General features: G+C 38.0%; 1 protein-coding gene across 1 annotated transcript in view; it reads right to left on the reverse strand.

Annotated features, from left to right (window-relative positions):
* SPIRE1 (spire type actin nucleation factor 1) overlaps positions 1-15846 on the reverse strand; it is a 128114-nt gene that overhangs the window by 18192 nt on the left and 94076 nt on the right. Inside the window, 3 exon segments of the mRNA XM_032713387.1 lie at positions 39-202; positions 10703-10832; positions 11210-11296. Coding sequence (XP_032569278.1) covers positions 39-202; positions 10703-10832; positions 11210-11296 — 381 coding nt within the window.

The raw sequence follows: 15846 nt of genomic DNA on the forward strand, positions 1-15846 counted from the left end.
TGACAAATCGAGAAGCAAGTTGTGTCCTGATTTTTTACCTCTGAATCTGAGCTGTCAAGTTCAGCCAATGTGGGAGCTTTAAGGAGTCTCTTGCGCTGTACTGTTACTTGTGTGGTCCCATTCTGCTTTCCTTCTGGTGCCAGGCCACCGTTCACTACAGAGGCATCCACTGCTTTTCTTCCAGCCTCTGGCGTTGGCACATCTAGCAAAAGAAACAGAATAATTGGTGTTTGGAACTAATACGTACTTTGCCTTCTCAAATCTTACTGTCAAGGCAATACACACAAAAAGAAAAAAAAAATCATTGTGATAGTTATATGTGTGCAATTATTCTACTTTCAGCAGTATGCTTCTCGGAGAACTACGGGCAATGGCTTGTGGTACAAAAGCAGTATGAAAGAATGAAAGCCATGGAAAAAGCAGCAGTGCATAACAGCATAACACTAAAACCCAACCTCAGAAGAACACCAATCAACTTTAAAAAAATCGCTTGTGTTAAACCCGAAAATATTCTTCCTTCAATGTATAACCTATAATTAACTATATAACAAGTACCAGAAGAATGCACAACCATATCTGGGCAAGTGGGTTTCCAGTGAATCTGATGACAACACCACACAGAAATTAGGAGGTTTAGCATGGAGTAAACCCTGTTTTTCCTGTGAGGACAGAATTGCACTTTATTCTGCAGTATACAGAAAAGGAATGAAAATGAGGTAAATAATAAGCATTCATCAAACACATGCACAACTCTTAGGCTTGCATGGCCATTTGTATTAAAAATATGTCTGTGATGTCAGACCTTCATGTAACAGCAGAAACATGAGGTTCCAGCTCTATTTTCATCTACATGAGTTTTACAAGGATGTAACTCCACAGAGTAAATTACTTGGGATTTCTGCCAGTGTGCAATGAAGATGCATCTCAGATAATGTAAGATTTGGGTCTGCTGTGCTTAGCCTAGCTTAGCTTAGACGTTAAGATAATGACCTAGGCTTTGATATTTTAGAAGAGCTTAGAGTTTGGTCTGATAAATCAGTTTTATCCCTGTAAAAGTACAAAGTGCAGTATTCCAAGCTGAAGAAAATTATGTTGGAGGGACAAGGAAGAGAAGCTGTTAATCTCTTATTTGCATGTATGCCTAAGCATCTGGTCTTTCTACAAATGTGTTTTTCTACTCATGTAATTATAGGACTCCTTCCCCAGTCTTGTAATAACAAAGTACCTCTAGCTATTATAAGGGTAATGATGAGTTATTATTCCCATTTTTACACATGGTGAAAAGAGGCACAGAAGGTCAAGACTTGTACCTTAGGTTACTGGGAGGACTGTGACAGAGAAACTATATCATCCAGATATTCAGAGTGCCAACAATGTAAGTACTCACCATCATCTGAAGTTACTTACATGTTGTCCTGGTATAAACAGACAGTCACTGCTGCTACAACACCATTTGAATTAATAAAGCCATCTTTGCACTAAGTAAATTAAAACTACAGTCTAGACAAAGCTCAGCTACAATAGCAGGTCTGTTTTACAACACTCTAACCAGAGCAGCTATTGAAACAGAATGAGAGGAATAAGTTAAATCAATATATATTTTAAAGAATTATTCAGGTTATTATTGTTAAATGCTGGAAACTGAGCTAGAAAGGACAGGAGATATATTACAGTTCCTCTATAAATCATACCTTCAACTGGGAGTACAAGAAAAGGCCATTATTTGGCCTATTAAAGTCATAGTGACATTCCAAGCCTATGAATCTGTGTACTACAGTGTCATTACTGCCTTCAGGTCCTCCCTACAAAGAGCTGCAATCAAAGACTTAGACTCTCTAACCCTTAGTTCCTATCTTCAAAGGCTTTGCTAATGGGTGTCCTGACTACCACTATGGCTTATAGGTCATGGAGTTTTTTTTCCTTCTAGATCTCTGTGAGTACAGCATGGGCGTCCTCCACATCAAATGCATTCCTGCTCTAAGAGCTGCTCAACGCAATCCCAGAAAGGGACAGCAGGAAAATAAAACCCAAACTGCCTCCCCTCACTGCTGCCAATGCCACTTCTTGAGACCTCATAATTAGCTGGCACGCAGTTGATTGAAGAAGCTCTGGGTTTCCCAAATGAGTAAGAAAAAGCCTCTGACTTGTCTTTCGATTGCACAGGGTGGTTCCTGAACAGACTGTCCAGGGAAGCAGCCCCAGCATCACCACCCAACAGCCAAAGGTGTTGCCCCTTCTCCCCTAAACCTCTTGGGTGGTGACTCTGCTGCCTGATGGTAGGGTGGGTGAAGAATGGCCTGTAAGCACTCTTGGACTCACTGGGACAATAAATGATGGGAAGGCCAAAGCATAGCCCTCCTGCCAAAAAATAAAACACACAATAGGTCTGGGGAAAGGAAAGAGGGGGAAACACCCACTAGACATGCCCTAGCACTATGGCAGATGATGGAATGTGTTTTCACATCATAAATTCTTCTCTAGTAGTTTTTTGTTTGTTTGTTTTGGGTGTGGGTTTTTTTCCTCTAAAAATTAGGCCCAATTTCTTTTAAGCCCCAGAAATGGAAATTTCTGGTCCATTTTGGAGGTAATTTATGTAGCCAATCACTACCTGTGAAGCCAAAACCAGTTGTGATTTGAAGTTGCACATGTATGAATTGTTCACACATATTTCTGAGTTGTTCATATGTTGGTTCGAGTTTTCTTCAAACACAAGAGAAGTTTTAGGTGAATCAAGAAGACAACCCAACATAGTATTTGTTTTCAAGGGCTCTTCAGCAGGATATATAATTTAGCACCATACTTTCCTTAAAAAAACCAGGGAGTTTTTACCACTTGTAAGCACTAAAGAATAATTAAAAAATAGAGTAAAATTAGAAAAGCATCCAACCTATAAAATCCATTTGGTCAATCAAGTTCAGTTTCTCATTCTTGCACTTGCAGTACAGGATACATATGAATAAATGGATTATCATAACTGAAGAAAAACATCATGAAATCTTAGTTTTGACAAACAGATTTCAAGAAAAATAACTTGTTCCATAAATAAAACCTGAATTTGTTAGCAGACACAGACCAAAAAATGACTACTCTGTTTAAGCTATTTTAGTGATGTACTCAGGCAACAGAAACATTAGTAGGTAGCAAATAACTGCACATCATCATAAACAAAATAAAATTTATCAGGATAAACAAGGCAGAAAAAACAAATAGACTAATGTTTATAAAAATGAACGTGACAAAAGAAATCAATGGACAGTTCTTTGAAACAAAAAACTAAATTTATTTTTTTTCAGTTGATAGGAGTTCACAATCTCTGGTTTCACAGATGTTTTGAAGATGATTCCAACGACATTAAAAAAAGGCTTGTGTCTGTAATGGCCCGAGGTTAAGAATTTATTAGAGAGTCAGACACACTGAGAGAGTGTCACTTCTCCATGTTTTCAGGCAGCAAGTACAATGAACAGTACCTGCAAATCGGATGAATGTGTCTGCTTTCTTTTGAGTTTTTCTCTAAGCTATCATTATGACAGGCAAATCAAGAGAAGGTCTTGATTTGATTACTTGATCATTCTGTTGGGCTTCCCTGACTAGCTTTAAGACAGGGGAGACAAAAAACCCCCACCCTAGGATAATATGAAATGAACCTCTATTTACGTGTAAGATTATGTCTCTTGAGAAACAAGGAATTAAGCAGACCACAAATTACATGCAAACCACAGCAGTCATGTAACCATATGCTGTCTGCCTCCTAACCAGCTCTCCTTGGCAAAGAGTGACAAGAGAAACATGAATTTGCTCTAGACAGCAAATATACTCCTCAAGATTATAATATTTTACACTGCATTTAAAAGAAGGCTAAAATGGATTTGCAGAATTAATATAGGTTTACTTTTTGCTTGTTAGGATCATGATATACTGGGTATTCTTATATGATGAATAAAGGTAACAGAGATGTGCTGCTCCTTTCAGTGGACTTAAGACATTGAAGTCAAACATGAGAACTAATAAATCAGTGTAACAAACTGCCAGCCCTTTGCTGGTGTTTTCATCATATTGTGTTATCTAAATTAAGAGTTTATCAGGAGCTGGTGGAGTCCTTCCTCACACTGGTCTGAGGCAGAGATGATCTAAAAGTAATAATTCCCACGAAATCTGGGTTTAAATGCTTCAGTTTCCTTTTTTTTCTTCTCTCCCTGCACACTCCCCAATGTCCAAATTGTTTCTGAAATAACAACTTTGAAGCAGCCATGCATACAGCTTTGAGGTAAGAACTGGAGTGTTAAAAGTGGGAATGATTGATCTGCATTCAACACTGCATTGAAATTAAACTGCTTTTAAGGTGTTTTTCTATTACAGGAAGAAGGCAATGACTGTCTCGGTCTCAGTGACTGCCCTGGTCCCTACCTGATATCTGAGTACCTCTCAGATATCTCACTACGGGTTACTCCTATTCTACCAGTAGGAAACAGCAGTGTAAAAGGAGGTCCCAGGCACCCCTCCTCTCCTCTTCATGAGAGCAGCAGGCAGATGTCTGGGGCCAGGCACTGTGACATATCAACTACACCAGCTCAGTGCCAGTAAAAGTCTTTTCAGCATTGGTCTGCATCGTTCCCATCACAGATAGCATGCATAATATAAACCTGCACCTGTCCTTTAGCACTTAGTAGGAAACACTTCTGTTTTTCAGCTGGTTTGTGGTTTTTTTCATGACAGCAATTCCATCAAGCGGAGAGTAATGAAAGCAGTGAAAAGGCAAGTGTGTGGAAACAGTGATGAAAGCACAGTACAGCCTCTCTGCCTCCAAAATAATGAAAAAAGTAAAAGCATGCAAACCATTCAAAATTACTGCTTATCTGCTTACTATCAATATCCCAACCCATTTAATTTGCTTGTACTGCTCATCTGGTGTCTCACATCTATCTAACTGGAATGTTTTAATCACCAGAATTTACTTCTAAGTACAATTTATCAGATCATTCAGTCACGCCATACTTGCTGATAACTACATGATTTGAAAAAACAAAACCAATCACATTTGGGAGGTGGACAAAGAAACCAGGAAGAGTTCTTCAGTGGTCAGTCAAAAAGAGCAAATCAAAGTACAGTACAGATTGCTAAAGCTACTTCTTTAAAATAAAAACAGGATGGTGATGAATTAATAGATTATGAAGGGAGCTCTTGCAAAACATTGTTGGGATTTAAATAAATGAGGATGTCTCAGAATTCTTAAAAATAAAAGGCAAAGGAAGAAGCAGACAGACACGTGTCAAAGGACAGACCTGAACATTTCTCTTTTGTTGGTCACTGGTACATTCAGTTTTATAGTCTTAAAACTGATGGGACTTCTGGTGTATCTGAAAGTAGTGATACTTCTTGAAAAACTAAAGTTTGCCTGTTTATGCTACTACCTGAGGCCCTGGGGACCCTGCAGCTTTTGGTAGAGTAAAACATGATACCATGTACATACGTAATTTTAATCCCACCAGACAGCTGTAGTAGCTGTACAATGCACCATGAGTGTAAGGTTTCACAGAAAGGCTTGAGCTGGATTAACAGCTTGTCACCACCTCTGACAGGGAAAGCCTGTTTCTTCCTCCCTTTCACCCATGCTCATCACCTGCCCTCCTCAGCCAGCTCTCTGATCATCTGATCAGACAGTAAAAGGGTTTAAATCACTAAAAGAGCAGAAAACCAATCTGTTAAAAAATTAAAGGTATTTGTTCCTGGCTTACATGGGTGTGTAATACATGTGAATAAATGAGCAGGGTTTGCACAAAGGAGGAAGAGGAATCTCATGCATAGAGGGGAGCTTGGGAAGGAGAGAGAGCAGCCAGTCCCTCCACCCTGCTCCACAGTGATTACTTGGCTCAGCCAGAACAGGGAACCACATTCATGGGTAGGTCACTTGTGGACTGTGTTCCCATATTGCATAGCTATTTTAGTTTTTATGTTATAGTTATTGAAAAACCTCTATATCGTCTTTCTAATTCACAGTATGCCAGCATTTCAGTCAGATTATGCCTTTCTGTGGGGAAAACAACCAGATGAGGCTAAAGGGTGCATGGAGAAACTGAGGATGAGAACTCTGCAAAAGTCTCAGATGAGATGTTTCTACATACAACTCAAAGGAAGGAGGGGAGCGGGTACAGAGAGCATGGATTTATTTGGAGACTCTTTTCGGGAGTCACCTAAGGGAAATTAGGTAAGAGCTAGCATAAGATAGCTAGCTCTCCTCAACAGATAAACCTTTGGGGCTGATGTTGAGTATTTCCTACATCAATGATGGAATCTTTGAGCCTGAACATCCTGGAAAGTTAGTGTATAATGAGGAAGGAATGAATTTATTTTCTGGCTAGCAGGCACAGACTCTATCTGACACAGCTGTTTCTCAAGTAGAATATGTTCATACAGTTACTGCATGTCCTAACTAATGGCTTACAAAGAGGAAACTTGAAATTTGGTATTAGATAGTTGATGAAGGATCAGTTATTGAATCCCCTGTAACAGTTATTACCAGCAAACCTTATCAATTTATTTTGCTAATCAATAAAGAAAGAAGGTTTAGCCTCTTTTTTAGTGAACCTCTTTGATTTCACAGCTCCCAAAGCTTCTAATGTAAAGACACACAGAAGAACTGACAGTTTCTTTCTAGATCAGTATACATAGGTATATTTCATTAAATCTAGAAAGGTAGATGAGTTCAAAGCTAGTTTCTGGATCCTTGTGAGAAATGAAGTACTGTAAAAGATGGTATAGTCAAAAAGTCAGATTAATAAATAAAGCAATCAGACTTGAAGGTGACACTGTATTCTGTAATCCTTTTAAGAGTCTGGAATTGCTCTGGGCCACTTTATTTTGGTAATCTGTTTAAGCAGAATTCCAGCACTCTATTTCAGGTGAAATGCAGATGTTTCCTATACCTAGGCAACGTTTTGTGGCAAGGGAAATGTAGGTATCAATAGCTAATTTATATAAATTTTTTATTTTCACTGACCATGTATTGGAAGAATCCCTTCAAGTTTCTTTCCTAAATGTGAATTCAACAAACAGATGGAACAAATTTCACAATAAGCACAATAATCACAGGTCAGCTGGTGTAGGACATTTTACCTGACAAGTCAAAACTGTAAGACATGCTAAGTGGCCGGATTGCTGTAAAAAAAAGAAACAAAAACAACAAAACAAGAAAACGATTCAGCTATTAGAAAAGCAGAAGGATAATGAAAACAAAAGATTAACTCCACTTAAGACATTTTGGATTCTGTTGTCTAAATCCAAAATGTGTCAGACATACTACTGCTTCACTGTAGTAAAGTTCAAAGTCTGAAAACTACAGTAGCATAAATGGGATATGCAAACAGAGCAATTATAAATATATTAGTATAGTTATAGAATGAGATCTTCGGAATTCAATAAATCAAATATCAAAACAAGAGGTAAGTATCTTAAAAATTTAGTATTTTCAAATAAAATGCTATGAAAAAGGGAAAAGGGAAAGAGGAGAGAAAGCTGAAAAGAAAATTGAAAGCACAAAGCCACATTTCACACAAGTTTCAGTGACCTGAAATAAAGATATTTCTAATTTTTTTAAGCATAATCTCCAATGATTATAATTAAACTAATAAAGAGAGACATTCAAGCTAAGCTTGAACAGTAGTTTTCCTTGAAGAGGATGGAAAAAAAGGCCAAAAAAAATCTGATTTGTGCTGATTCCTGCGCTTTTCAAAAACCTCAGGTGCACTTAGCCTTTAAAATGTATCAGTAATATTCTCTTCTTCCTGGGCCTCTAACTATTTTATTGCTAGATAAGAAAGTGGTCAGATGTTCTTTATATCTGGAAAGACCTATCTATATTTCCAATTAAACAATGTAATTCAGGGAGCAGACACTCAAAATAGTACTCAACTGAAAATAAAATTTCAATGCACTAATCCGGATAAGCAGGCCAACCCCAATGACAAGAATGTACAAAAATGTTAAAAAAGAGCTTACATGTCTTACTTGACAGGTGATAAACATGCAAGTCGGTATGAAAGAGCCTGTCAGCCACACATACCACTGCATTAAAAGGTGTTTATAAAAAGGTTATACTGGGACAAGTTTTGCTTATGAGAATAAAGTGGTGAATGCCGTAGGTGGCTGACTCAGAGCCAGATTTGGGAGCTGGTATTTTTTCTGTAGTTCATTAACTAGACAACATCGGCCATACATAACAGCTACCGAAGCACTATTTAAATCCCTGTCCAAACTAAGCATTATACATTTTAAAACATAAGGGTGTTTATCACCTCATGCTGAATCCTAACTGAAGGTCGATAAAACACGCACATGAAGCAAAGTTTTCTCTAAGTTCCAATAGCTCCACCTGCTTGAGTCACAGATCCATGCTTTTAATTAAAAGGACATGTACCTCAAAGCTGTGTTTGTCTTGACAGTTTATGCTGATCATTTTATGAGGTCATTTGAAAGCTCACTTCAGCTCCTCCACTCAAAACACTCCCTTTGTGAGAATAGCTACCAAGTTGCAATCACCATTTCCAAATAAGTTTTAGACTGAGAGTGGCCAGCCAGAGGCTGCCTTTTCTCAGTGGCAGCTCAGGGTACAGAAGGTCTTACCTGTACCATGTGTTGTGCAGAGCAGAGGGACAAAGCCTGAGGCTGCTGGGAACACATGCTGTAGGTACACTCAGACCACAGAGGAGGAACTGCAGGAGTACAGCCCCCCTCACCCCAACAGTCAAGTGTAGTTGTGCTCTTGACTGCTATAAACTGAGCAAAAAGGAGTAACTGTGGGACACGTGAAACATACCTTATGCTCCCAAATACTTCATTCTAATGTGCTTTTTTTTCCCCCCTCCTTTCTAATAGCAACAAATATTTCTGTCCAGATGGTGTAAGTGTCCCATGTGGTGTTAGATTTGTAATCCTTAAGCCTCATTACTTTACATGTTGTTACACTAAATTACATTCAGTGGTCATTTAAACTGCATGGCAGATCTATTTGTGCCATACTGAATGCCACCAGCATTACTCCATTCCAATTCTGCACAAACACATTCTACTCTAAAAGCAACTTTGGGCATAACAATCAGTTCAATGTGAGAAAGAACAAAACCTCATATTTCAACACAAGAAAAAATTATCTTAAAGACCTGTGATCTTTTTACTTCTTCATGCCAGCAGCAAATATACACTCAGGAAAAAAAATTGCATGCATCCCTTTTTACACCTACAGTAATATGGCATTTAATCCAATCAATTCACTGGACTTAAGAGGAATTACTAGAGTTCCAAAACACAAAAATTTAATTCTTTAACAAAAAATGAAGAATTGGTGGAAGAGAGGTATCCCTCACTGGAGGTCATGCCCTAAAATCAGTTCAGAAGTCCTAACCAGTGGTAGTCCAAAATTTAGCATTGGTTTTAGAAACTGTTTACTAACCAAATTGGATGTCATTTATATCAGTTAGAAATTGTAAAGATTTATTAGATCAGATTTGCTGCCCCTGAGATGACATGATAGTTCCCAGATGGAGAACATTTGAAACACTGAAATTAAATGTTCAAAAGAAAAGTGAGGAATCATTCCACATTTTTACAAGCTTCCTACATTTGGAAAAATGTGTAGGTCTATTAGAAATGTTAATTGATAGGGCAAGCATAAAATTAATCCAAACCAGAAACTGGAAGGCCCAAAAACCCAATATTCAAAACATTGTGCTTTTAAAAACGCACCCAAGCATTCCCCAAACTCCATCAAGCACTTCAAAAACAATGCAACAAAGCAAGACTGATGAAACTGTTTTTCTCCAGAGACAATGGGCTGTCACAATCCACTTGAATCTGGACCAGTGCCTTTGAGCACGTGGAAAGCACAAATATTTTGCAAAAAGCAGGGATAGACAGTACGTACGTGGGTTATTTCATGCTTTTCAGATGTAAGATGCCACATTTACTCTTCAAGAATCCAGCTAGTTTGGTTTTTCTGATACAGATAAATACCACTCTCTTAAAGCAATCAAGTCACTATATAAGACAATATTTGTCATTCTTTTGTCATCAGAACCTGGTGATTGCTGCACAGCACAGTATTTTGTATAATTTCATAGCGGGTTGTTAAATACGCACTGCAGAAATTAAATGTTTTGCAGTGCAAGTCTGAATTATTTTCCCACTAAAATGATCTACAAAGACATGTTCCACAACTTAGAAAATGAAGTAAACATTCAGATTCAAAGTAAGTGCAACAGATTCAGCAAACACAATAAAAAATTAAAATAAGGAAGTTGATGACACTAACAACAGGAAACACAGAGAATAAATTAATTAAAAACAACATGTAAAGAAGACTTGTAGATATGTAAGGCATACTGCACTGTGGAGAAGAAAAAACTGTTCCATTCTGAGCAAATCTAACATTAGCTGTCATGTGCAACAAGCAATATAATACCATTAAATTTGTCTAATACTTACATTAAAAACTTGAATGGAATCAAACTGAACCATTCGGTTTCGTATTTTAAAATATAGCTTAGCCCAAAAATTGCATAGGCCTAGAAAATCCTGCAGGTTCTTTCTTTTTCTGAAGCGTTGAGAATAATTTTATCCTTCATGACACCTGCACAGACATGGCTAATATTGCTGCTTCTCGTGTGGGAAGTTTTCTGTGGATGCTGCAGGCAAAAATTGGCAATGTGCTTACCCAGCCTGCTACGCCTTATCTCATCAGGTGAGACTGGACGTAACTTCCTCTCCGCCTTGATTTCCTCCAATATCCTTTCATGAAGGCTGCGTGGCCGTGGTGGGGTTGGTTTCAGTTTCCTTGCCGAGGCCTTGGGATATAAATATAATCATATTTACATGAAGAACTGCTTCCTTGAAAGTAGATGTCACACTTTTTTTGAAAAAAATGTGGAATGTTGTGATATGATTTTTACATGCACTCAATTTTAAACCTCACATAAAAAAATAGGGGTTTATTTCTCCCTGATGCATCACGATTTCCCAGAGATAAAGGGCTGCTGGTAATAACAGCTATTCATTGGTATGTGCAAGATATTGCACACTCAAGATCCTGTTCTATATATACAGAAGACAATATTTTTGAAAGCCTATGGCAGAAAATGTGGTATTTACATATTCATTGGACACAAACATGCTTTAAAAAGCCACAATTTTTGTTAGGAATGAAGCCCATTGGATTACATACAGGATTTAATGGAGGTCGCGATCGGATGAAATCCAGGATTATTTCATGGGCACTCTTTTTTAATCGAGGTGGGATGTCACCGTTGACCTGGAAAGGAGAAAGTGAAACATATATTGTTGTGTTTTACATTCACAGTCATGCAGATGAGAGAGTTGAAAACTCACAACAAGCCTGACAGAGCTGGCAGTGTTCTGACACCTGCACCAGACGTAAAACCCCACTGGTCCTGAGCAGAGCAACAATCTATATGCAGAGCACAGTCAAGCAAAAAACCATACATAACAGCTTCTCAGCTTTGCTGATAGCTGCAAAATAACCACAACTGCAGCAGCTTTAATCAGCAATATTTAGGATTTTGAAATGATGAAATCAAATGTCAAGGCTGCAATCGTGTCTATGGGAGAAGTACTTTTCCTCTCTGTAAATCATAAATTTCTGTAGAACAGGGGCTGGGTGAGGGTTGTTTGCTTTTTTGTTTGGTTTTCTCCAAAGACACAGACATTTCTTTCTCTGAGAACTCATTTAGACTTAAGACATCACAGGAAAGAGTCATCAATTCACTATATGTATAGGATATAAAAGAAGGCACTGGAAGTTCTCGTATCATATAAAGAATGTATACATTGTAAGCTGGGAATAAATGTATGGATTTGCTTACAAAAAACACCTGTCGGGGTCAGTTGGCATACAGCACAGTGCCCAAGCACACTGTCAGGGATGAGAGAGCATCCTATGTCATACATCCTTCTGGCACCTCCTATTACCACACAGTAGCTGGCTATCAGCCCTGTCCTCCAATTTGACAGAAATTCCCATGACCATATATGACATGAAATACATGACTGTATTTCTTAGACCAACTGTCCTATATTTCAGCACTTCTTTTTATTTTCTTAAAGGCCAGTTGTCTCATTTCTTTGGGAGACTCCATTCACACAAACTCTGTAGCCAGAAAACATATGTAAAGACATATCTCTGGTTTGCCATATCACATGCCCTTTGGCTATCCAGATGGAATGGTGCAATCAGAAAAATGGGTTTAAATGCCATATTCACCTGAATATGATCCCTAATTGAACTTCATCAATGCCAAGCAGCTTCTGTACAAGCTCTGCTCACCTCAAGCATGCCCTGTTTCCAGGCTGAGGCCAAGTGACAGCCTCCCAGGGAAGATTCATCCCTTTCCCTCTAAGGAAGAAGATGTAGAGACCCTCCTGGGGAGCACTTAATTGCCTTTCCGAGGACTCTTTCTGGAGATATTCTACCCCAGACACCCCTACCCACTCTATTTGTGGCACCCTCCTTAGCTTCCTTAGAGTGAATTTCATGTCGCTTGGCAGAGAATACCAAGTTGCTAAACCCTTCAACATGCATCATCTTCTTAAAAACAGTGCAGAAAAATTAAAATGGAAAAGGTTTATACTTAATGGTGATTTGACATTTCCTGATGAGAAGAATATTTTTTTAAGCGGTGTGATTGATTTCTTCTCTTTAAAGACTGAGCAATTTTTTGAGGCCAGAAGGCTTTGGAGGATTGTTAATGAAATGAGAAGTCTCTCTTCCCTGAGTTACTGTTCATCAGATGTCAAAGTTGATAGCTGAAGCTGAGAATTATTACCATCAGAACAGCCGTTTTGTAAACTGATAATCTCTGTTCTAGCCCTGGGGAACAACCCTCTCCGTGACAATAGTAAATAAATAATACATGGCTCTGAGCCTTTCACCTCAGGGCACTCTAGGCCCTGACTTAATGCCATCAGGGTATAATTAGTATCAGTATTACCATCTGATTGGAAAAGAAGAAATGTACGATTTGCTTAAGTGATTTTCCACAGGATACATGGGGAGCTGGTGGTAAAGCAAGTGGATGTTTCACAGCCAACAAGCCAAGAGAGTGGGAGCACCCACAGCAGAACCTTTGGCGCTCAAACAAGATACTGATATGGAAGATACTGATATGGAAGATACTGAAGAGAAGCTTTCATCCTCTCTGTCCACACTAGATCTATTTATTTACTCAAACTAACCCTCTCTGTAATGAGCAATTTCAAATGCATTCTTTACTTTTACTTAATTAAAATTCATGGCTCTTGATTAAAGTCTAAATCAGAGACATTCCACAGATGCAGCCATGATACATGCAGGAGAAAAAAATCACCAAGGAACAAATTTAGCTCCTTTTTTTTCCCCCCCACATACCGGATTGGTCCCAGCTGCAAACCAGTAAACACTGTAAAACTATACTATACTAAGTACTGTAAAAACACTGTAAAACTATACTAAGTTTTCATGTAAAACAGCTTTTGTATAGCAGTATGCATTAAAAATAGCAGTGTGGAGAAAGCATAACCAATTATTATAAAAATCAAACATAAATGTGGACACCTGCACATAAAAATTAGCATGTAATCATCTACTCACAACCTGCTACCATTACATTTTAATATATAAATATGGATTTGCCATTTAAAAAAATAACTGCAAATAGTACTTAGTTACCTTTGGGTGAAGCCCAAAGCCTTAAAAATGGTGATTCCAAACAAGAAGTACATTGCTCATAACTTTCAAAAAAATAACTTCATTTATCATTGACATTTAATTATTTCAGCCATTTATTTGTCTCACTATTAAAGCTGTCAGCATTAAGTAGGAGAGTGCTATCTCTAAATAATAGCCAATATGAAACTAATATTGTTTTGTACTATCTAGACATTTCCATTTAAAAGGAAATTGCATAGACACTGATAGAGACAGAGGGGGCAGGCTACATCATTTCCAAAACAGCTCATGATAAAATTTTATGATGAATTAAAGTACTATAAGTAGATATACATTTACCATCTTGCATTATGCAGACAGTATAGTGTTTTAGTTAACATAGTTGTCATATAGTGTGTATGTGACACCACACAGCAAGCTCAAGCAGCAGCGTCCAAGAACGAAGCGCTTTGGTACTTCCCATTATAAGGTATTCACGCTGCTGCTCCTGTACATCTACTGTAGAAACAAGTTTATGATACCACATGATAACCACAGTATTTACACAGAGTTACCCCTTTGAATATCCCTAAAGCACAGTTAGGAGCTGTAAAACTCCCTGCTCTACTTAGGATGACTTCTAAACTTCTGTAGAAGAGTGACCAAGTTGGAAAACGAAAAAGCGGCATTCCCTGCTGAATGCAACTGAATGCCACTCAGCACAACTACGTCAGACCCCTGTGTTTACAAGAACAACAGACTCTACAATGCCCAGCTGGACAAACTGGTCAAAGTCCTTTCCTCACATTCTCTATGTCTTGCTTGAAACATATGAAATCTTGCTTATGAAAATACTGTCCACACACAGCTGTTACTGCAACTAAAGTAAGTACTGTAAGATGCTAAATACTGCAAAGAAATAAATGTTTTCAAAAAACACACCAAAACCCCTGTTACAAGATTCTCAGCTTAGACATTCAAATTACTGGATATTTTTTATATTAATAGCTTCAGCCTATATATTTAAATTCCCCTGTTGCAACACGGCCAAGCTAATACCACTGTCACAGTTGTTTGTGAAGAGCCTGAATATGAAGACAGGGCCCTGTTACCTATAAAGATGGATTGCTCAAGAAATACAGCGAATGATGCACATCTTGGAGGGGGAGAGGTGGGTAGAAAGGAGAGCTAATTGTGAATCACTGTGAAATTAAAAACTGTAGCTCAACACATATGCATAATAAAGAAAAATCAAGCCTGCAAGAGCAATACAACTCTTCAATTTCTCCATTAGTAAATGTTGACTCTACCCACGTTCACAGTTTTTAACTTTTGTGGGAGTGGGTGCTCCATGGGAGAAAAACACTATTAAATCTCTCCAGGTAGATATTTAAAGATCACAAAATGCCAGAATGCAAGCTATCTTGCTCCCACAGCAATCACAGAAATGAGGACTCTTACATCCACATGGAGAGATGACAAATCTGGAATTATTTTCATATGTCCTGAAATAGAAATGCCAACGTCACTGAAACAAATTAAACCAGTTATTTACCAAAAGCCCAGAATCTGACAATCTTCAAAACATTTTGAATGTTTGCACTATGACGGAAGGTGGGTGAGAACAGGCAGCTCCAGTTATTGCTGTCTGTTAGTGCAATACTTTTGACAGTCTGAAACACCAAAATACTTCCTAATAGGAACATCTGTTCCTTTCCTAATTTTTGCTCAGAGTACTGAGCAGCCATGGACAGATCTTTTAAACACAGCATCATATTAATAAAAAGAACAATGAAGATTTCATGTTGCATCTGACTTACTTAAAAAATTTACTAGCCTCTTACCATTAGTAGCACATGTGTTTTCACAAGCTACCAAGTCTAAAACTACTACCTATAAATTGAAAGCAAAAATTGCTTTTAATAAAAATTTTGCCAAACATCCATTTTGATTGATAGAAAGAAACATAATCCGCTTTTTCTAGACTGCCTAAAAATTAAGATTTAAGATTCTTGTCCTTTTCTCCTCTTCTCAAGAGCCACAATGATTTTCTCTGATGGGAATACATATAATCAGCTTTGACCCATGATAGTCAGTTAAAAGATGCTGTGTATGCAATCTAATGAAACCTGTAATTCTACGTGAATCCTTCAGGCTCT

The sequence above is a fragment of the Chiroxiphia lanceolata genome, chromosome 1 (assembly GCF_009829145.1).
Source record: "Chiroxiphia lanceolata isolate bChiLan1 chromosome 1, bChiLan1.pri, whole genome shotgun sequence".
In the NCBI taxonomy this organism is placed as follows: Eukaryota; Metazoa; Chordata; class Aves; order Passeriformes; family Pipridae; genus Chiroxiphia; species Chiroxiphia lanceolata.